Source organism: Puntigrus tetrazona, chromosome 8 (genome assembly GCF_018831695.1).
Source record: "Puntigrus tetrazona isolate hp1 chromosome 8, ASM1883169v1, whole genome shotgun sequence".
NCBI classification, from domain to species: domain Eukaryota; kingdom Metazoa; phylum Chordata; class Actinopteri; order Cypriniformes; family Cyprinidae; genus Puntigrus; species Puntigrus tetrazona.
Genome location: NC_056706.1, coordinates 12860850 through 12885935, shown reverse-complemented (window position 1 = coordinate 12885935; position 25086 = coordinate 12860850). Strand labels below are relative to the sequence as shown.

The 25086-nt window shown below is 37.7% G+C and overlaps 1 protein-coding gene across 1 annotated transcript; it reads right to left on the bottom strand.

Annotated features, from left to right (window-relative positions):
- Positions 1 to 435: 435 nt before the first annotated feature.
- On the bottom strand, positions 436 to 25023 carry sema3bl (sema domain, immunoglobulin domain (Ig), short basic domain, secreted, (semaphorin) 3bl). The gene is made up of 15 exons (XM_043246800.1): positions 24659 to 25023; positions 15678 to 15835; positions 12289 to 12351; positions 10293 to 10412; positions 8735 to 8825; positions 7881 to 7997; positions 7413 to 7561; positions 6354 to 6468; positions 6163 to 6232; positions 5104 to 5480; positions 4949 to 5022; positions 4054 to 4095; positions 3111 to 3336; positions 2414 to 2547; positions 436 to 1714 (listed from the first exon to the last, which is right to left on the bottom strand). Exons 1-15 carry the CDS (start codon positions 24750 to 24752, stop codon positions 1247 to 1249), a joined length of 2298 nt encoding a protein of 765 aa, XP_043102735.1. The 5' UTR covers positions 24753 to 25023; the 3' UTR covers positions 436 to 1246.
- Positions 25024 to 25086: the final 63 nt, after the last annotated feature.

Here is a 25086-nt window from a genome sequence, read left to right as displayed (position 1 = left end):
AATTTCACTACAGCTTAAACGGACACGCAGAAGCACTGGAAAAAAGAAAGCGCAAATCTGTGATGTGGCACACAGAGCTAGTTTTAGAATGCTGTGATTGACCAATCAGAGTCGCTTATTCCAAACGGCCACGTAATAACATTAACTAACAACAAACAATGGTCACGCGTTATTTTAAGGTCCAAATCTCGCTATTAACAAATCATTAAATATGACTTATGCCTCAATAAACTCCTAATTTGCTGCTTATTATTAATAGTAAGGTAGATGTGTTAATGTCGATATGCATATGCTATAAGCAACTAGTTAATAGTGAGATCTGGTCCCTATACTAAAGCATTAACCAAACTATTTTTACAGCATTTATAAGTGTAGTTTTGTGTTCATTTTTAAATGCATTAATAATATAATTCATGGTCATAATAAATTAATGTTAATTTATTCAATTATTTAAAAAAAACATAGTTATATAATTAGAATAAAAACGCACAAACACACCAAGATTGATAAATGCTGTAAAATTCATTGTTATTTTATGTTAGCTAATGCATTAACTAACAACTCAGAACTTACTATAAAGTGTTTCCAAAACATTACATCGCAAAAAAATGAAAAAGAACCCTGTGCAAAGTTCTAAAGCTCAAGACTGCGATGTTTTGTTTCAAGCTGATCAAGAACAATGTCGGTTCTGTTGAAGTCTCAACGGTCGTCAAGCTATGATTCAGTTAATAGAAAATAGTCTAATTAGTCCAAACTTTTATTTCTTGAGAGCTTAATGCACTGGCAGGCTGAGTTTTGTTGAACGCTGCCATAGTTCTCAGTTGGGGAAAAGTCTCTGAGCATTATGCCCAGTTGTATCACAGCCAGACATATCTTAAACGAATGTATGTTTTTTGGCACCTGTTATAGCAGGGGCAGCACTCCAGTCTACTAGTTCCATCCTGTCTACCCTCATTTGTTCCAGTAAAAAGGTTTTGCAGCTGCTGAGTTTTTAAGTGAGACATATAACATTAGCCACGGTCTACTGTGAGGCGATGAGGGCCGGCTGCCATGGTCACAGGAAGTTTTGGAGAGGACGCTCAAGAATGTCCTAATTAACACAGAGAGGACACAAACCTACAATATTTTACAACACCACAAACGAAAACACATTTATGTGTGTGTGTGTGTGTGTGTGTGTATGAGAGCTTCTAAAAATCACACCCACTTTCCATTAGAAGTCCATTTTGCTTCATGTGGGTCTGTTTTACTCTTTTGTGTGGAGGTCCCGTGGAGAGCGGATTCTGGATTCTCCCGTGCTCTTCTGGACTCGAGCTCTCCGCGCAGAGTCTTGAGCTTGCCGATATTTGTCCATCATGCTTTTGTGTTTGCGTCTCAGCTTCTCATTACACCAAACACGTTCGCAGTACTGCTCCACCTGAGGCAGGTTTGAAGGACCAATCAGCTGTATGACGTCCTTGAACCAAGCCCTGGCCGGGCCACGATTGACAGAGGCTGTGTTGGCAGCACACGGTGACCATACTTTATATTTGCTGTCACGTGACAGGAGGTCTGAAAGGGTGTCTGCGTGTAAGACGTCCAGCCAGAAGCGTGAGAGGGTTTGCGTGAATCCGTGTTCCCGGGATCGACAAACGTAGATGCCTTCGTCCTGACGGAGCACACGGCGGAACAACAAACCGTCATCTGTCTTAATGACACGTTCATCTAGCAACACCTAAAGAAAGAGGAAATGACAAATGAATAGAATTTAACAAAAAAATCTGTCTGAAATATGATGACTCCTAAATGACCACACTTAAAATTAATCAGTTTCATTCTGTTAGATAATCAAACCAAATAGGATCAACAAATACTGCTAACTTTACTTTTTTATTTATTTACTTTACACCAACTGGTCCCAAGATAATTTTTTCTGGATATCTGAAATTAATAACTATATATATATATATATATATATATATATATATATATATATATATATATATATATATATATATTTTTTTTTTTTTTTATCTATATATATATATATATCACTATTTTTTTTTTTTATATATATAAAATAGATTATAGGATATAATTTATAATATAGGTTAGTCTTGTAGCATGGATTGTAAAGCAATTTTTAATCTAACCGTACTTTGAAACAGTCTTTGGAGCAAAAAACCATACGACTGAATTTTAAACAAGAAAATTTATCTTATAAGATTTATCTTAATATTAAACAAAAACATTTGTGATTTTATAAACTCCTAATGACTTTTATAATAAATCTATAAAAGATTATAAAAGCCAATAATTTAATTCACAATTTTACTTTTTTTATTTATTCCACAGCATATAAAATCAAATGTAATGATATTTCACCATTTTTAAGTGTCTGAAGCAACATCCATATGTACTGTATGTATCTTACCTCCTCTAGGTAGTCATCTCTCTGAATATGCCATGTGACAGTGGCCTGTGGCGATCGAGGGATGCACTCCAGGAAGGTGCTGTTGTTTTCAGTGCCATAAACGACCCGTTCTTCAGTCAGATCCAGATCCTCTACTACAAATAGGAATGCATGACTGTTAATACAGACACTTTACACACAACACGGTTCAGTGTAAGGTCACTCCGGGATTTTCCACTGCATGTGTGTTTGTATAAGTGTGCACACACATATATAATCCCTTTTCGTCACCGACATCCTCACCTTTGGCATGCAAACACTAAAGCGCTCTTCACTCACACCTCTTTTGTTCTTTCCTCTCATTCTCTCTCTCCTCTGTGATGAGAGACAGAGAGTGATCTGTCTGTTCACCTCTCACTCTATCAGTTCCTGTCTTTAACACCGAACAGAGAGTTTGTCCCAGTGGAGTGAGATTGCCCTTCAAACCCTATTAATCTTCCTGTTAGACAAGCTCAAAGGTGTTCTGAAGTTTCTAACACAAATGATTAAACAATTTAACTTCAAATCTCTAAAGGAATTGCTCTTCTCTTGCACTTTCACATCATTAAGCTCTCTGACATGTAAATGCATTTGAAGTTCTCAGAGGAGGCCGCTGGTGTATTGACATTCACGGCGGCGCTAAGTTAGGGGGGCTGTCATTTCTTTTCTTCTTTCTTACCGCTGAGGTTTTGGTCCATGCACTGCACTGCTGGGTTTCCATGTTTGATGTCCTGTCTTCGGTAGCGCCGTTTTGTGTTTGGCAGGTAGCGTGTGCAGGTGTGTCCGTCCCAGGCGCAGTACGGATCTCGAGCCAGGCAGCACTCGGCACAAGCTTTGCCGTACATACTGCAGCGGTGCAGAGGCACCTGGACAACACCTGTCTGTGAACCTATGAACAGAGTTTGCTGGAAGAGAGAGAAATGATAGTTTTGATTGCATTTTTCCGATGTTCGCTTGAGCAAAGCGTGGATAAGCTCACTTAAAAAACGAAATTCGGTCATTAATTAGTCAAACATATTACTCTAAACAAGTATAATACCATAGGAGATGTTTAAGAGAATGTCCTGGACGCTCTTTTCTATATGAAAATGAATGAGGTCTGATGTTGTCAAATTCCAAAATAGAACTATAAAAGTGGTTCATGTGATCAAAACATGTTGTCATTTAATAATAACTTAGGAAAAATAAGCAACCAACACTTTTTGACCTCAAATCTGGTGCAATGAGTATTGAAACACTATGTAGAACATATGTCTTAGCATGAATATCATTTTTCCAATTCCAATCAAAAGCATATGTTTGGAATGTTTTAAAGGTAAGTAAATTATTACTTTTTTTATTTTTTGGGAGAAATTACGCTATGAAGTAAGTGAACTGTCTGCCGGTTCGGCTATAAAGCACCTGCTTCTTGATGAATAACAAAGAAACTGGTTGTTTTGCTTGAATGTTTTATTGCTTTGGGGCCAGAAAGCATATACACAGAAAGTGTCTCATTTCTCTACTCACAGTAAAAGCCTCTTTGGGAATTTTGTGGAAAATTAATTTACGTTGCTGCTTATGTTACTATGCTTACGTTAAATTGCTGGAACAATATAACGAGAGTGCATGATGCATGAACTTACCCTTTTCACAGATATGTCCATGGAGGTTATGGGAGTGGGTACCTGCATAGACAAATGTTGCATCATCAGTACAGAACTAAAGGTGCACGCGCGCACACACAAAGACCGTTCAAAGTATGGGGGTAAGTATGATAAAAAAAAAAAAAAAATTATACTGCATTAAATTGACACGCTTTTGTAATGTTGCATACATTTGCAATTAATGTTGTTAATTTTACACTATCATTTATCAAACAATACAAAAAAAGAATGAAAATTTTCACAATAGTATTAAGTAGTACAACCACTGTACATACATATTAATAATAATAGGAAATGTTTCTTGAGCACCAAATGAAAATTGTTTTTATCGTTTCTGAAGGAATCAAATGACGATGAAGGCTGTAATGGCTAGGCCTGTCATGAAGCGATATTATTGTGATTTTAAGATCAATATATACCACTAAATGTATAATAATAATATAACAGCATAATAAAGCAAGAAGACCTACACAAGTTCAAGTGACTACAAACATTTAATTTGATCAAATATTTAGATTATCAAAATATTAATAAATAGTAAAATAGACAATTTTCCTAAGTAGAAAAAAGACAGATTCACAAAGAACTTATGGAGATTTTTCCATCTAGAGATTTTTCCACTTTTTTCTCTGAAAAGTAAGGGTGCACACTATTATTGTAAAACGCAATCGCTATTTAGCAGTCAGATCTCTGTATGCACAAAAGCATGGGTCCTTAAACAAGGCCATATCTGCAGATTAAACTTTTTTGTAGAAGGATTTTTACAAATTTGAAGTAGCACCTCATGACTACATGTAATGTACGAGAAGCTGATGTTTTTTCCAATAAATATAATAATACATTGCATCAGCAAAAATTATTGAGACTCACAGACCTTGAACACCTGCATTTCCTCCAGTGTGATCTCCTCATTGGCAAGTACGATGACCTTTAGCACAGTCCCGATATCTGAAGAGGTCAAAGGCCACAGTTATTCATTCAGGGTTATAAACACACTCGGGTGTTAACTAAAGAGACGCTCTGTCTTACCCGTGCCGATAAACAAGACATCATAGTATCCGTCCTCTGCCTGTGTGCGGTCTACAGTGATTTGGGTGAGCCTGTACGGAGCGCCAGTGCGGAGCAGCAGTGGTTGCCGCTGTGATGGGTAAATGGGGCGCCACATCAGTGGGTGTGTTCGTGCAAATTGCAGAACAGTGTCTGGAAACTCCAGTGTGCTACGGAAGGCACGACCAGGCTGGGCCGTGATCTTACTGGGGCACACTCCTGGACGTGGGTAAGGAACACGTCTTTCGTAAGGTCCCCACTGGTAGTCTGGCCCTTCTTTATGAGCAAACGGACCATTAAATGCCTCACGGATATCAGCCATGTTGTACACACACACTGCATAGCCCTGAAACACATTACTAGAGAGAGAATATGTTCTGTTAAACTCACATACTACTGATTTATGCTCTTAAAGAAAAAGTCCACCCAAAAGTGAAAATGTGTTGAAAATGTACTCATCTACAGACTATAAGTCAACTAATATGTAAAAGAGTTTGTTGTTTCATTAAAAAAAGATTTGGAGAAATTTAACATTACATCAGTTGCCTACCAATGGATCATCTGCAGTGAGTGGGTGCCATCAGAATGATAGTTGAAATAGCTGCTTAAAGCATCGGAATAATCTGATGAACAAACATACTCATCTATATCTTAATAGCCAGAGTGTGAATACTTTTTAAACAAATTAGAATTTTTGTATGAACTATTCTTTTAGAAATGCAAGTATATTAATTGGGTTTTAAACCCAATGGGAATTCTAAACATTTTTAAACATGGCATAAGTAAGACATTGTTTAAAAATTAAAAGTTACAAAAATAAAACAACAAAAAGTAAATAAAAAATTGTAATGTTAAAATGAATAAGAATGCATACAATGCATAAGACAAATATTGTTTAATCTAAAATCATTAATACAAAAGAAAATGCATATATATATATATATACAAATACTTAAATTGGATGAAATAAAGTGTACTCATTATGAGTACAACACAGTGCTTTACAGAGGAAATGCACAGATAAACAGATTCGAGACAGACCTGATGGTGCTGAATATTGCGTAGATTTCAGGATTGGTTTCGTCTTTGGTCCTTAACAGAAACACATCCTCTGCGAGACAAACACATAGAGTCAAAGATCACCCAAGGGTCATAAGAGATCAAAATGATCTTAAGTTTATATAATATTGTAAATAAAAAGAAGCCAAGGGCGTGCATGTTTATTTTCTCACCCAGCTGGTGAAAGTGTGTTTGGATGCCGTGAGGTCCAGGAACAGAACACACCAGTCGGGCTTTAATAAATGTGCTCCACTTATGCACAAGAACCCTCTGCCCACCCACATCATTCTGAAACCACGTAAACAATAAATCATGAGGCGTTGAATTCACTTCTGGACAACAGATCAGCAGACCCCAGTATCATTTAGCCCCAGACCACACACAATGATCGCTGGATAAAACAAACTATCCCTTCATCTCAATTTGTTTACTATCCATCCTAAGTAGTAAGCAAAATCAGAATTAGTGCTTTCCAAATCGTAGTATATTCAAACTAGCATACCAAAAGTGCCACAGTAAATCCATACATGCTTTTCAGCAAATATTTCCCAGAATCCCTGGAGCAACAGAGTTTGTGACAGTTCTCATTGACTTTTTCATCTGAAGTAGTTTAATTAAGGGGGTCACACACCCCAAACCTCTGTAATCTGAACCCTGTTTATACGTAAACACACAGTTGTAACTTTTCCCGTGGGAACAAGAAGAGTTAAATATCAAAATATCTCAGAGAAGCTCCAGTTATGAAGATTATGACACCGTGAAGGATATACTGTTACAGATTCCCAAAAAGCAATGCAGCTGGGTTTACCATGTCCAAGACACATGGGTGGCATTAAGGATCTTAAATCTGTGTAATCGGTATATGTGGAGATAATCACCCTCTCTGCAGTGTAAGTGTGTGTGTGTGTGTGTGTGTGAGATTTGGGAATGTGCTAAAATGTGCTGAACAATGAATAGCAGTCAAAGTGACAGTAATGTGCGATTGACCGCGGCGCTTTGAACACTGACCTCTGAATGACAGAGGGAGATTTGTACTGCTCCTATTACTCTACAGAGCCGTGTGTGTTAGTGTGTATGTGTGTGTATGAGCACTGGGCTAAGGGGTGAGTGTGTGTGTGATACAGAGGCATGCAAACCATCCAACAGCTGTGCACATGTGTTTGAAAAAGGGTAGGAGCAATCCAGTATACTGGCCTGCTTGTGGCTGAATGTATGCATGTGGTTTGTCTCACCGCACACACTCGTCCAATGCGTGTGTGTATGGCTCCTTCATCATCTCGCTCTGTGCTCTCTGTCGCTCTCTCAGTGAAGAAGAAATAAATTTTATCATCATCTCTGTCTGCACTGTCAGGAATGAGGTGGGCCGCGATAAACCTGGGCTCTGTACATACACGAACACACACATAGACACTATTATAATACAGATCTGATTGTTTGAAATCAATGCAAATTCAGTTTGACTAATAAGAGAAATCATTACTGATGGAATGTCCCATCAATAATGAGCAGGTTTTTAAAATACACAGTAAATGTTGCAATTTCTAATATCTAAAATATAACATCTCTTTTTATTTTCACTTAGTTACAGAGGCACAGTTCTCATTTTCATGTATGTTGTATTGTATCAATTAAGTTTTAGTTTTAATAACACTGATTTTCACAACAGTTTTATAAAATGTTAAAAGTAAGTAATTTTGTACCATGTAGGATTTTCTGATCTGTCTCTGTTCTCATAGGCGAGCGAGCCCCTAAACCTCTAAAAATCAAAGAGTCTCTCCCCAAAAAATCTGCAGTCAGACCGGTATACAGCTCTCCACCTGAAAGAGAGAGAGAGAGAGAGAGAGAGAGAGAGATAGATAGATAGATAGATAGATAGATAGATAGATAGATAGATACAAATACATTGTAATTACTTTAATTAAATTATGTTATCAGCTTGAACGCCCACCCATACACACACACACACACACACACACACACATACCTACTGTATAAGGCAGTTTTTCAAAATCACACGCGCTTGGTCATATAAAATGACATCATACCATTTTACTGTTATTTTATTAATATTTAACCCCCAATTTTACAGTAAAAAAATACAATTGGACACAAGTTGCCTGTTGCCCATCAGTTGCCTGACAGGACTCATGTGTACAGTATGTCAGTGTGTTAAAGTATCTCCAAGGTCACTAACATGCAATCTTAAAAATCTGCCCCAAATGTATTGCATCTGGCAAAATGTCACATGAGGAAAGCCAAGATTGTGCAGTGTTATAAAGACACACACACTGGGAGATGTGTCTGTGCACAAGAAGACTGTAACACACCCACAAGACCCCCTCAACACTAAACCTGGACTGAAGAATACCTCAAATTTTTCCCATAAGAGCAGTCAATCTACAATAAGCCGTAATCTCAGTGACAGCTGACAAAAAGAAACCTCCACCCAACACTCAGGAGAGCCAAAACACACACACACACACACGTGCACTGACATACTTTTGAGCACACAACACAAAGCATGCCGTGGCATGATCCTTGACTGAAACTGTACCTGTGAAGGTGCTTGCGAAGGGTAGTTTGGGGTCATGGGGACATTTCCCCCTCCCATTCTGTACTGTCGTATTATCCAAACTGAACACGTGCTGCCAAAAAGAAGTCAGAAAATTCACATCAATTTTACAACTCAACAATAAACTTGAGCTCACAAATGTCGGAATTTCTCTTGCTTGTGAAGAAATTTATTATTTATTTTTACAATACCGTGATACATCAGTTTGGAGTATTAGAGACCCAAAGGCTCACTTAATATTTCCAAAGATATATTTATTATTGTAGTTCAGTTTAATACTTCCTGACTTTTCCTCACCTAATGAGAACTGATTATGAACAAAACTAATAGCTTAAAAATGTCACAAGGCATTAGTTTGAGATCTTAGAGACCACAAGTACAAAAAAGTGAAGTCTGACGCGCAAACATTTTCTGACGTACACTACTGTTTCCTCGTTGAAGTTTGTGTCAAACTAACTCCAAACAGGAATGGAATAACAGTGTTGGGGTTCAACTAACTAAATTCAGCAACACTACTAACTTTTACTTGCTACAATTATCAGTAGAATGACTTCAGTGTACTTTAGCTGTTTTCATAATACCGTAGCTCTTCAAGTAAGAAACTGAGTTTTCCAACAAGTACCAAAGCAGCATTACACAACACTACATCATTGTTTTTCTTGTCATGGTCTATTATACACATAGCTTTACAGCCAACAGAGCCAAGGCAATAACTGTGCTCTCATACACAATCCGTTTCTCCTTGTTATACTGTAACAAACATTCACAACATTTTTTAAAACTTTAAGTAGTTTGTTCTTTTTTACATTTAACCAAATCAGATAAATGATCTACTGATTACTGGTTATATTTATCATCAACGTTTTTGTTCACCCAAATGTATATTTTAGTGCGAGTTAAATACAAAATTGATTGAATATAAATGAAAATATGTTGAAGAATGTTTATATTCAACAGAAGAAAAAAGCCTGGAACAACATTAGGGTTATAACGAAAATTCTGAGTGAACCATCCTTTTAAATAGTATTGTCTAACTTTGAATTTCAAGGCTGTACTATATCAGAAATCTAAAATGTAATAATAGCAGTGAAGTCGTTTTTACTGTTATTGATGTTAGACACTGTATGGGTGTGTTCGGTGATGCCCAACGACAGCTTAAATCTCTGGCGCCAGTTCAGTTACACAATGTAGTATTGTCTGTCTGTTAGTCAGACGTCTCTGGTGCCTTGTGTGGTGCAGTTAACACACCTCAAAGGAAGTAAAGAGCACCTATATTCAGAATACACACACACATTATTTTTTTATCCTCTGCTCTGAATCCTTTAAGTTAATGTGTGTCTGTGTGTTTTTGCTTTGTATCTTCTCTCACAGCCTTGTCTTGATTCTAAGGACCCGCCTGTTGGTAGGTGACCTCTGACCTTAAAGAATTAAGCCTCTGATATACATAAGTCAATTAGATAGTCCTGATGTGCATACACAAACACATGAGGTGTGAAGCAGTGGGAGGGAGTGTTTGTGTATGTGTGTGTGTGTGTGTTACCTCTCCACGGTGTCCGACGTTCACATATGCACACATGGGCTGGAAAGCTCCGGTTCCACAGGCCAGTAGATGAGTGCGGTTAAATGGCTGCAGCAACCGCACAAAGTTTGCACACTCCATCTGGACCAAACACACACAGAAAGGGTTCATTTGTTGGGTGTTTTGGTGGCAAATGAGGATACAATCTTGATAATTAGAGCACAATTACTTACACAAACACACAAACACATATATTTCACACTGGACAACCAGGTTAAACTCATTCAGTGCAGCTGATAATCATGAGGAATTTTGGAATGTGTGCGTATGACCGATATTTCCCAGGAGGGTTTGAATGGACATTTACAAGAATTATCAGCGTTTTAAAGGATCAAAGAAAAATAGCTAGAAAATGATCCCTATTTAAAAGTCACTGAAGACCAATCAGAGATTTCAACATGGGAAAGAAGCTCTTACGGTCCAGTTAGAAAAGGGTTAAAAAAAAGAGGAAGACACACAGTCTCACACACACACACACACACACACACACACACACACACACACACAGACACTATCAACATGTACTCGCTCTAACTATGGCCACCTGTATACAGCCTCATTGACTGTGTAGGGTCAAAATCAGTGGAGCATAAATGAATGAAAGGTCAAGGGTCATAAAAGATGTAGGCAGATGCTCAAACTGCGACCAGATGTTAACCAGCAGGACTTCGAGAGAGATCCAGAACAGTGATGTACAAAGTAACTTAGAGTTAGCAGAATGTATAAGCATACTATATAAATAGTGAATATAGCCCTAAAATATCCCCATGCAAAGTGCCCCTAGTCATTTTTGTGTGATCTGTGTTATGTGGTACATAAAATTCAGTAGCACTTTGTTTTAAGGTGTCCTTGTTACATGTACTTACCATTATAATAACAATCAATTATGCATAATTACATGCGTAATTAACACCAAGTCAAACACCAAGTCAAACTCTAATCCTAACCCTACCCATAAGTACATGTAGTTAATTAATGTTACTGAGTACTTAAATGTATAATTACAATGTAACTAAGACATTTTAAAATAAAGTGTAACCTAAAACTCTTCTGAGTTCATATCTGTGTGTTGTTTCAGAGTTACAAGACTACATGAAAGAAAAATCCTTTTCAATTCCCTAACACATACTCACACACTGAATAGAGCCATTAAAACACTGCTGTGAAATCACACTCACCTGTCACATCAAACAATACTGTCGGGACAGTCACCAGAGCATGTAACCATGGCGACACCTCACATTTCCACTTTACGAGCGAAACATGCTAAACACTAACAGATGCAGAGTTTATCTCCATATAAATGTGTGTGTGTGTGTGTGTGTGTGTGTGTGTGTGTGTGTGGAAGGCCATTAGGGAGAGAGGACAGCAAAGATTAAACTTGGAACATAATTAACATATTCATTGTGCTGAAAGGAAAAGGGGAGAGGCCAAACAAGAAGAAACATAAATGTAAAAGAAAAAGAAAACAATGGGGATTTTGAAAAATGAAAGAATAACTGTGTTCTGTGTATTGAGGCAGCCTTCTACGGTCGTTAGGTTTAGGAGACTCATGAGTCACACACAAACTGGGTTGGAAGCAAGACAGCAGTAAGTGAGTGGATCAAATCTCATTTATGGGCGTTTGGCTTCTTCTCTCCAGTCATCACGCCAATTGCAGCACACTGAGTGTAGCTGAAGATGGACAGATGTTTTCATTTGAAACTCCAGATTGAACCACATGAAATAAGGTAGAGAATCACACTAACCAAACAATCCAAAACAAACTACATACGATGATTTCTGCTGTCATCGAGATCTGGGATATCATGAAAGAACCTGACATATTAAGTATGCCAGCTCCCCCCACAAAAAAAAAAAAAAAAAAAACACTTGGGAAGCTGTGACACGCTGACCCAACTTTTGAGTTTGTTGATGTTTTTAGTGAATTCAGAACCAGAACCAGTTTTTCACTCACCTCGGGATCTTTCCCTTTGAGAATACAGTCCTCAAGATTCCCAGGCAATGAAGGCCAGTGGATCTGGAGATAAAAAGAAAAAGCAGATGACATTTATCATCTCATAAATTAAACACACATTAAGCAAATTTCTGTCCAACTCACACCCAGACTCATTTACTTGTTAAGAGTAATTGAACTGCAAGATCCAAACATAACAAAATCAGATTTACGTGAACTGAAAATGGACAAATTTCCAATGATCTTTCCCAGTGGACAAATTAAGTCTTGCCCTACATTTTTCACTGATGTTCATTGCAAAATATTACTGCATTTACAGTTTCATACCAAATTTAAAGTTAATGTGAGTAGTTTCAGTAAACAATAGTTGTCTCCTGAACATGCTCCTGTCTGCCACTGGTCAGACAAACAGATAGTCTCACCCCATTGGTTGAGCTGATGTCTGTGCACTCAATTAAACAGTGCAATATTTTGAAAGCACTACAGTGCCAGAGTTTACGCTCTTTGGGGAAATCATCTACAAATGGCTTACAAATTGACTCAAGTCATTATGCGAGGTAAAATGAGTGTGTCTCTGAGGGTGGGTGTGCAACAAAAATGCTTTGCAGGTTTTTTCCCAATGAATGTCAACAATAAAGATAGATTTATGAAAACAATAACTCTGAGAGTGTGAAAGTCACAAAAACCTACCCTGATGTTATGAGCAATTGAGAAATAAACATAAACCTCTCTGCTAAGTCTTCAATCCAAATATATATACAGTGATTGCACATCCTGGCACATCAATTTCACACAACCGCTGTCACGTTCAGACCTCACAAAGACTTTTGGGTTTGTTTATACAGATCTGCAAACATATGCAAGCTTAATTTCATAAGTTATGTGGTCCTCTTCAGCAAAAAAAAAAAAAAAAACTAACAAAATATAGCACAATTATAATTATCAGTTAGATATAGGCTCAGTCACATATTAAGTTTATATTTACAACTGCAATTTTTATAATCGAAAATATCATGTAATGTTAAATAGTATTCCTGTAGCTTAAAGCAGGAGCAGGAGAAATTATGTACACTTTGAATGCAATTTAAATCATTGTATCAGTTTAAAACATAGATATTGTCTGGACTTGTTGATTAATCAACTTCTTTGCATCACATGACATTTACAAATCCTCGTACCACTTGTAAAATGCCTGATTTCATTGAATTGATTAAATGTTTGAATTTGTTCCAGCTCTCATATGATAAAATCATCAGTGAGTCACTTGTTTTTATTTACCCTTTCAAGCTCTTACACATTTCGACATTGTCTAAATCCGGAACCTGTAATCAGCCACGTTACCAAGCATCCTTCCTTCGAATGAAAGCATATCCTCTTTCCTTAATTAGTCATTACCTTTATGCTTCAGGACACTTGAACTAAAAATAGCCCGAATGTGGCTGTCGCTGAGTAGTAGCGACCTAAAATGGTCATTATTAATGACAAAACACTACAGAATACTATGAATCTATGGTGTGAAGAAAAGCTCACACATTCAGCTTTTTAATTTGCTCCTTATGCACCGCTGTTTAAGATGAACCAACCTCTATTAACCATGGGGAAAATGCTGCATGGTCAATACAGGACCTGACAGTCCTCAGAAAAGAATAAACGAACGATTCCTCAAACTGAACTGAGATCAGCTGAGATGAAGGCTGCAGGTTAGCAGTAAATACATGCCCAAAAGGGAAAAGGAAGTCTGATCAGGGCTGAGTAATTTTTCCCATTTAAAGAACAACATCATGAATCACTGCTTGATTTCTGTGGCACCTTCCCCTTCGGCTGGGAAGCTTTACTGATAGCATCTGTAAAACAATCTTGCACACGTAAATTCACACATTCAGACATCCTCATTTTGTTCTCTGGCTAAGAAAGGGGGGGGTACATTTTCTGCACCTTGTTCCTGTTAATTTTTGTAATTAATTTCTCAGTATATGGTAGTATCTTTAAAAATGCTGCAGCCAGTCATAGTACGGTGGCCTTACAGAATGCATAAGGGTCTAACAAGGCAGAAGACGCCTGTCCTTGAGCCAAAGGTCAAGGGTCATGACCTCAGATGTGGCAGCCACTCTCGTGCGTCTATCACCATGCCAGTGCACTTCCTCTTCCTGTTCATAACCTTTAACAAGGCCACACACAATGATAAGTTCTTTGGAGACTACATACAAAAGCAACCACATTTGTTGAGGCTCCAGTGGCTTGAGTCAAAACATATTCACATGAACAGAGGCTTTAATTAAGCTCAGACACACACACATATACAAAAGTTAATTGCACAGGGAAAAAAACTGCCAAACCCTGGAGACAAGTGGTACCAAAGCACTTCTGCTGTTACAGCCAATTTAATTCAGTGCCTATTTACACAATGTGGCTCCTCTTATAACTCACAATTTTATTTTATAAACTACACCACAAAACTGTGACGATAACATGAAAAAGGGCAGCAAATGCTAACTCGTAAAATCAAGCAAGACCATTTATGTGTTTATATGTCTAGGTGTGGTATAAACAAGATTTTGTCACAAGTGTGGTCAGTTTATATGAATTTAATGTGTTTTGTGGACAGCTGTTTTGTGTATTTTTTAGTAAACGTTTTACGGATGAGAAAAAAGATCAAAAACACTAAAGGGAAATTCTGTTTTAGTATGTATATCACAGTTAATATGTGTATCACAGATTACTGAATTATAGATTCATCAAACAAAACTTAATTATTTTATATTCATGAGAAAGTAAATCTTTTTTGTTTGGCCTGCTGTTTGTGACAGAAGACCTGAGGCCAAAAAGTTGCTTTGGAGTTTTGATAATATATACAATACTCTAATATTATATTGGTATACAGATATTTTCACAATTATGGTTTTATAATTAATTTTACACTATTTATGTTTATATACATAAGCAAATACATAAATGAATGAGTGAATGAATATTTATTTAAGGTAAACCAACGCTAGATGGATATCTGTGGCCTCGTCTGATTGTTTAAGGACACTTTGTCAAGTCAAAATTCAGCTTTTAAAATTGTATCTCAAGACTTCATTCTTTTTTGTGTAAGTGTCTGTCACTTTATCTATTTTTTTAAACACAAGAATGCATCACAAGTGAACAGGCCTTTACATGCACCTTACTAATCATGTGTAAAATGTTTCAGCACATGTAAGTGACTGTTGATTTTATCTCTGTCTGTAGATAGCAGTCTCTAGTAGAGCAGACTGAATAACATGACACGTCTCACTACCAGACCCTCTTTCACCTCATCTCTAGTACTTTTTTTCTGGGCTCTCACACCTGTGTTCTCTGTGGGCAGTTTATTATCTTAACCTTATCGCAATGACAACATGTGTTACCTCTTTAGCATCATGTTCATGATCCAGTCTCAGCGAGTAGAGAACATCTTTTCCTCCCAGGAAAAGCCTGTCATGATATTCATCCAAAAACACAGCAGACAAGTGCAGATCTCCATTGAAACCACTGAAAATGGAGGTACGGTTCGTGGCCAACAGATCTGTGAGAAAGGGAGAGGGAGAAAGTGATATGAATTATGAATGACACGACAATGAACACCACATTTCAACTGAAAAATGACAATAAATCTGTCTCTACTAGTCAAAGCAGATTTATGAGGAGAAAATGGAGAAAATGCAGAAACGAGGACACTCTTCCTAAATCCAGAACAGCAGGAGAAGCTTGTGGAATGTGACTGATGGGAGTTCTCTGAGAACTAAACCACTCTTTATCAGTGTCTATTGTTGTCAATTAACTTTAATTGTGCTTTATTGGCGTGACTATTTGTTCAGTGCTGCAAGTCAAAATATTACAGATTAGCAAGTTTACATCAGTTCTTTTTCCAACAGAGGCATTTTTTATCCAAACCTGGCAAGATTTGCTTTCTGTTGAAACTGTTAACATCTCAAAATCTTAAACACTGAGTACTAGCTGATACATTTCAGAGTAATGTCAAACGTATCAGCTAAGTACTTAAAGTAACTTGCCCACAATGAAAGCATTGCATTGCATGAAAGCAACAATGTAGTATCTTGTCGCTTTCAGGTTGGAAAAAAACTGAGAATTACATGGAAGAGTTTATGTTGTACCTGATTAGGTAAATGTGTTTAAGTAGGTTATATGAAATCATATAAAAGTATTTTCTGTGTGAGCTTACTGATAGTTAATGACAACTGACCTTATTGCCTGTGCAATTTTGCCAATATGACTGAATCTTAAGAGTATGACGGCACATAGCAAAAATAAAGAGTGGAAGAATATTAGAAATTAGACTTTGATCATCGGCCCTAAAATGAGCTCAGGGTCCTGTATTAGATCATTTTTGAATAAAAAGTATGTATATAACCCTCTTAGAACCAAATTTGTAAAAAGAAACCAAAGAAATCTAAACTAAATCTAAATGAAGACAAACCATTCTACGGTTGTTATAGAAACATATTACTTCAGATTAACCAAAAGCTTAGAAGAATTCAATAAAACATTTTTTTATTTTCTCAAATCATTTTTTCAGATGGGAATGCCTTCCAAATGCCCCCATTTTTGTCATATTTTGGCCACATAAAAATACAGATAAGAACTGAACATACACACCCACCCACAAACACATTCTCTTGTTATCTTTCTCTACTATCCTGAAGTTCAGTTCCACACCCCTTCACATTCCCCTCATATAATCTGCAGTTGGACAGAAAAGGGGAGTGGAGAAAGACCATCTGAAGGAGGAATGAGGTTTTGTTGAGAGGGTGGCACGCGTCTAAAGCCGCTAATGGGGCGCCGATGAAAAGAGCACAAACAGAAGCCAAACAGCGAAGCCAAATGTTAAACCACAATTATAAAAATGCACACACATGCAACAACAACATTCACAACCCCACTCCTTTATAGAAATCAATTAAAAGCCCTTTTCAGCCATTTAAGGAGTTTAACAAAAGACTTCTGGATTTTAACAATCATTGGCAATGAGGTCAAAATATATTCAAACACAGTTCTGGGGGTAGACATTGTGTGAGGTTTTTTGATATAAACCTCAAATAAACTCATGCTGAACAAAAGAAAAAGGGTTTTGTTTCTTTTTTTTTTTTTTAGAGTGATCTTGCGTGCAAGTTTCACAATGATATAAAAACTTTTAAAGGTTTGGTTTCCAGAAAACAGACTCCAAACAGTGAAATACTGACAAAGACAAAACAGCACACATATGCAGTCACAGATCACTGTTATTTGTCATTTAATCTATGCGTTTCATCCAGCGGCTACGTATAGTTACTGTAATTGTAATGAACCCCTGAGGTAACTTGCGGTTTAGTGCTCTACTCAACAGAAAAATGGTGGCAGATGATCTCAATAACTCATGAATCAACCCTGTGTCCTCCTAAACACACGCATATGAAGACAATTAAATAAAACAGACATATACATCTGAAGCAATTTAAAGTTACAACTTCACATTCTTTTACCTTTTGTTCAAATGCTTACCCCTTCATTAAAAACAATAAACTGAAAACTAGTAGTGAGCAACACAGCCTTTTTTATATTGGAAATACTACTGGCAAACTCATAGTGGGTATATGTTTAATTACATGATGCAGCATGAACACTATTTAGCTCATATGGTCAAGGCTTGTTTGATCCAGAAGAGGACATGCGAGAAATATCACTGGATTTTTACTTCAAATGCCACCTGCTCCTAGGTGAACGTGTCTGACATACATACACACACTTACAGAGTATCATGTAAATTACACAGGTAGTCTGGAATCCTTGCCGTAGCTGTGTAAATAATCTGCTCACTTAAAATAACACTTCACAATCACCAGTTTAATGACATGAAACGTGACAAAATGACAACTTGAGATTACACAGTGGTTTGAGTTGGCAAGCACTCTCACAGTAACACAAACACACACACACACACACAACATTGTGTGGTCATCCTCCAGTAGACACTTAGAGGCTGTATTTGTGCCAGGAGATGTGTAAAACTAAAAATGTAGCACTGGTGTCAGAATAAATGACGTAGTTACAAAAAAGTACTGGTTAGCCCAGGCCATTTATAAGATGTTGTAACTCCACCATCTGCTGACAAATCATTTTTCTGTAAGATGAATGGGAATACTTACGGATGCTTTCTTCGCCTATTATAGGCTTCATTGGTTATACTGCACAAAACACAGACACCTGATAAAGATAAAGTTCTGTTCATCTGATGCATGTTTCATACAGCTAATACAATCTTTAAATTATTTAGCTTATAATCACATCTGCTGTGAGATCAGTGAGTAAAAGAGAAGGATGAAGAGATGAGAATGACTAAATAAATGCAAACCAGAGTTTACAGGGTGTGTTGAGCTGCAGTGACATTATGTTGTAGATACAGAACAGAAAATTTATACCCTTACTCTCTTTCTTCTAAAACCTTTTTCTTACATCAGTAGGCTTTCTACACAGTGGCATCCCACCAACTTTCTAAACAACCATTAATAACACACACATGCTTGTTGGCATCTGGCCTACCTTTTAGGTTTTCGCTTAGTGGTAATGAAGTGAATGTAAATGGAAGAAGAGAGAGGTCTTGCGTTAGAGCCGACTGGGCTGTTTGCCTTAAGGATTGCGTTTATTCTCATTTTTTTGTCTAAAGGGTCGAGTGTCTGTATGTGATTAAGAGACAGAAAAAGAGAGATAAAAAGATAGAAAGTGAGAAAGGAAGTATGAATATGTAATATATGTATACATAATCCCCAGGAGAAAACACGTCCACATAGGAAGTTAATCATGTTCTCCATTTTGGTGTAGACAGATATGTTCATATATAACTTGTACTTTATCATGCATATGTGTGTGTGTGTGTGTGTGATTTCAGTATCAGGTTGATCTTTTGGGGCCTTCAGGCTAATTCTGTCATCAGTTGCGTGGTGAAACTAATTGATTACTGGCTGGTGCAGTGAGCAGCAGGAGAGAGCGTTCACTGAGTTGAACATCGACAGGAAGATCTCACGGTGTCTTCCCCAGGCAATGAGAATACACAACGTTCAAAACTACACACACACACACACACATGAACTGCCAGAAAATGCCCTTCTCAGATAACAAATCTAATTAGACTACGTCAACATTTTACAGCAGGTTAAGACTTAAACAATCCAAGACATCTAAACTTCGCTGAATACCTTCAGTAACATACACAAAACACTCTTAGACCATTCTGTTTTACGATTTATACACTACTGATAAAAAAATGTGGGGTTTGATTTAATAAACATCTCTTATACTAACAAAGGCTGCATTTATCTGGTAAAAAAATACTGTATAAATTTTAATAGTGTAAAATAATAGTACTATTTAAAATAACTATTTTTTTCTGTTTGAATAAAGTTCGGAAATGCAATTTATTCCAGTGAGCATAAGCTGGATTTTCAGCAGTAATAACTACAATCTTCGGTGTCAGTATATACTTTTTCCTTTTACTATATATATATATATATATATATATATATATATATATATATATATATATATATATATACACACATATATATTTTTTATATATATACACACATATATATTTATATATATATATATATATATATATATATATATATATATATATATATATATATATATATATATATATATATATATACACATACACATATATATATATATATATATATATATATATATATATATATACACATACACATATACATACGGTGAAAGGAAAAAAGTACCAGCATAAATAATCTTCAGGATCCCAAGATGCACCTCATGAAGTTGAAATGTTCCGATCTGTAATCTAGACAAAGCATTGCGACTTTTGCTTAAATTTAATCCCTCCCCAAACATCCATTTGTTTTATAGTTTTGTTGACTTCACTATTATTCAAAAATGTGGAAAACAGTAATAACTAAGAATGAGTACACGCATGCAAACATTTGACTGGTAGCATATACATGTTCATATAAGTAATTCTCCATAGTATCATAGTATCTGTTCTGTTTCCCCTAATTCTCTCACTCAAGACTCTCCCTGTCTGTCTTCATTTGTCACACACACTCACGTTACTTCAGGGCAAATCCGGCTACACCGGCACTTACTGGTAAACTCATAAAAGCCCATCTCCCCCTCCAAACCACTTTTGTAGTTTATTTTCTCAACGTTCCTTTTGTCAGTCTCATTCTTTCAGTCCCTCCGTCTTCTCCTGCTCCCTGGCCTCTCCTGCTCCCCTCTCTCCCCAAAGCAAGAATCAGAACGTGAGGGTTTAGATAAACCCCTCTGGACAACAGCCATGAGAGTCAGTGGCTTTCCCTCTGTACACACATACACAATGAGGCTCCAGCAGCTAGACAAAACGCCTTGTTATGGCTACACACAGATTTCGTTTACACATTTAGTGAGAAAGAAAGAGAAAAGATTCTTTCTCACACCAATAATCTATATGGCAGTGGGTGAAATTCATTCTGTCCATACCATTCCTCCTTTTATTTACCACCATTCATTCTTTGCTTTCTCTGACACCTCTCTTCTTTCTCCTTTATTACCCTGATCCCTTTTAGCAGCTACGTTTCCATATGTTAGCGTGTGTGTATAGAGGGCAGCTGTATTTGTGTAGTGTGCTTGAGACCACTACAGCTGCAATTAAGTGTGCGCATGTGTTCGTGTGACAGCTCCCAGGACGGTCATCAGCTCAGGGGTTAAAAAATCAAATCATAGTTTAAGTGACCAGCAGCTGTTGCGGTCGTTATCAGTGCGTGTGATCACGTCCAGGGCTTGTGACCTAATTGCGGTAAAAACTCTCTTCAACCCAGTAGGAAACCGCTACAATGCTGCATTGTTCTGCTATGCTACACTGCACACTCTTGACTGACGCCACAAGGATGGAGGGAATGTGTGTTTTCATTCAAATTCCACCTGCATCCATTTTGCACAGTAACAAAGTATTATTGTCTCCTTTTATATGTACTGTATCAATACTGTACCTGTATGAACTGTATTTGTGCTGAACCTTCGGCCTGAAATTAATTTCCTCAATAGGTCTCTGTTTTGCCTACCTATTTTCCCTCAATCACACACCATATATTCTCTGTACTTGGACCAGCACAAAATACATACATTCACATGCACCTTGAACCTGAAAAAAACACATGAAAATGAATAGAACTGGCCTCAGAATTGAAAGTTTACAAAAAATGTGTATTTAATGTTTCAAATATATTACACTTTAACAACTATGCAAAACCTACTGTAGTTCATTCACATCTCTGCATGTTAATGCACTTTATCTTTATACATCCAAATGTATGAACATGGATTAAAGGTGATGCGAGCATTTTATTTATCTCAAATGGTACCTAAAAGTACCATATATTTGGCAACTATAGATAAAAACCAAGACGTTATTTTACAAAAAAGGAATAAAATAGTGAGAATAATGTTTCAAAATGTTCTTATACTGAAGAAAACAAATGGGGCCTATAAAAACTGGGAAACTTTTTTTCTAAGGCATCACTGTGAAAACCCCCTTTTGGACAGATGTGACTGAAATGTCCTGAAAAATCTGTAAATGGGGAAAAAGTCATGCAGATATTTGTTTTGCCAACCACATCAACTTTTCACATTCATAGAGTAGCCCATATATGGGATGTAGGAAGCTGAGAAGCAGACAGTTCAAGCTCAATGCCATATTCAGCTTCATAAGCAGCTGTTATAAGCAGTTGTTGGTTTGTGGCGCAAGAATGATATTTTGCTGCATGCCACTGCTCTGCTGCATCGACTCTGATTACAATATTCTCAATGGCACAACTGTGTATTTGTAGGGTGGGATTTTGGTAAGAGAGAGCATGTCTAATTCAGTGGCTGTAGTTTGGCAGTTCGATTTTTAACATCACCTTTAAAATTTAGATCAGTTCTTAATCTAGAACTGCGATCTCATGGGAGAGTTTCACAACATCCATCTAACAGACATGAAACTCTGTGGCCTGCTCTCTCAAACAAACGCTTCCAGGGAGCTGGGAATATTTAGGGAGTGAGAGAATGTGAAAGAAACACAAGAATCATCAAACATTCTTTTAGTGACAGATTCTTTACCCAGACCTCACAATCTATGCGCAAACATCTGGGCAACGCTACAAAAATAAACTCATTAATTCATTCACGTAAACTAAAACAAACACAGATCCGCCCACCTCTGCGTCTCTGTGTATGTCCAACCATAAAATAGAAAAAGTGTGCCAGTGTGTGTATATGAATGCACGTGGGTGTGAAAGTGCTTGAGGGAGGAAAAACCGTGTGTCTCCTCCTAAATCAGCACACACATTTCAGAGCAGAGGTCAAAACTGACCCACCTAAGGACCCCACAAGATCCACGCACACACTTACTGCCCAGCTGCTGGCATATACAGGCCGTCCCTCATTTCCCACTCAAAACATAACATGCTCCCTCCAGACCAATCCATACAGCTCTGACAGCTTGATGAGTGTGTGCTCTGGCCTTTTCAGTAGGCTGAATGACAAACATGCGTTCTGAGACCCGGCAGTTTTAAAACTCTAAATATATGTAGTACTGAACGGGTCTCTAGGCTGATCATTATCAAGGTTAATAGCGCGTCCGCAGAGAAGAACGCAGGCCGATTACATGCAATCAGAGCTCCACGCGGGGACCGGGCGAGCATTAGATGACCGCATTAAACTCTGCACAGATGCGCTCCAGTCACGCACTCAGGGTGCTCGAGGGAAACCGGACACCCAACTATTAGCTCAGCTTATAATCATTAATGAAAAAGAGCTTATCAGAGGCACTGATTTGAATTCACACAAACTACTGGTTCACATTCCTGTCGCCACCTTAAGCCTTGTTCTTTGAACCCTGCAGATAAATTAGGGTTACACAAAGTTTCTCTTTAAGCGTATTAATAGCAGAAAAGGTGACTTGTGTATTGTCAATATTGTCGCGATGTATGAAGCACAACTACAACACACAAGTCACTTTCAAGCAGCTTTCTGAAGTGAATCCACGTGACCTAAATGTGTCACGAAAATGTTTGTCCTCACACAAATTCGAAAACGGATTCCTATTTAAAACACTGCATCTCATCTACAAACATTGTTACAACGGGTGAACAACGGTGAATGGGACAGCAGCTTAACGTATTAAATAAAGCGGATTTGTAACGTAATGGGGCGAGTTGATGACAGAAGTTTCATTTTTGGATGAACTATTCCTTTTACTATTTCATATTAATAATATGAAAGTAGCAGCGTGTAACAGCGATAAGACATCTTAAACTATCTCGAGCCACTGCAACATTCTCCTCGCACTCTATAAATCTGCTGATTAGAGAGGCATGGTGAGATAACTGTCTCGCGCACCGCGGAGAGTCCGGTCGCGCGCCAGGAGAGCTGGAGGCATGAGGATATCGGAGTTTGGGATAACAGCTGAAACAGTAGCCTGGAGCACTGACGTAGCTTTTCCCAGAGTTTAAAAAAAGACCAGCCACAACATCTCCAGAGAAGCTCGTTGCCACTCAAAGACGGAAACGGCACTGTAATCGTGTTGAGCAAGGCGCTCAGATTTGAATCCGATAAGGTCGCCGAGGGACTGAGGGCGCACAGCTTTAAAAAGACTGTGTGGAAAAAGCAGGATGTGTGGAAAGCAATAAACACGCGAAAAACGACAAAGGAAGTTTACTAGAAACATTATTCTGTGCATGAATACAAAAAAAGAAAGAAAAAAATCCAAAGTGACAAATCACAATTTTTTTTCGGGAAATACAGTGACGAAAAAGAAAATCTGGTGCTATAGTTTACACATTTAAGAAAATCAAGACATTGTGACAAAAACAATAAAATGAACAAAAAAAATTAATTAAAATTAAAAATTCTAAACAGCGATGGTGAAACATTTTACATACAGCATTTCCATTTATTCATTAGGCTGCTTGTAGTACTTCTCTGCCCAGTAGCTACATATCAGTGTGTTTTGTAAATGTCCTGGAAGCTTCTGTTAAAGCAAATAAATTATACAATGAGCATGTTTCTGTTTCTGATTGACGCTGCCTTCTCCCGCCACACGCACCTGTATAGTCTGTAGACTTATTCTCACACACACGACGAACCAAGGGATGGCGACATTAACCTCAACTCTCAAACAGTGAAAATAAAAAATGATTAATCTAGCTACTGAAAGCACTGGACCGTCTCTCCTCACAGTTGCCGGATAAAGCTTAACCAGATCGTTTACAGATTCATTAGATGGCGTTTGTGTTCCGTTTTAAAGATGAGCAAGGAATGAATTAAGTAAAGCTCATTTAGATAAAGGTGAGTAATTTACCTTTGTACAACAGGCGAAGGCGCGGCACGTTGAGTTTAGTGCTGGTGCCGAGCGACAGGAGCACCGCCACTAAAAGCAGAGCCGGTAATTCCATGTAGAAGGTGTAACGCTCCAATTCTAATCAAAAATTCTCTTTCAACGAACCCTTCTTTACTATAACGGAAATAAATACTTCTCTCAGGGCTGTGCCTCTTCTAAAAGTTTGAACTAAGTCCAGAAGCAAAAGATGTTGGACATCCACAGCTGGACCCGAGTGTTGAGATCCCAGGTCTCAGGTTAAGCTCGAGTCGCTCGATATTTTCCCACACGGCTCCAGCTCAAGTGCTCTCGTCTCTCTCTGTCTGTCCGTCTGTCGCTCCCTCGCTCTGTCTTCAGTCCCGAGAAACACCCTCCCCGCCCTCTCTGCGCCTCGCGAGCGAAACGGGCCC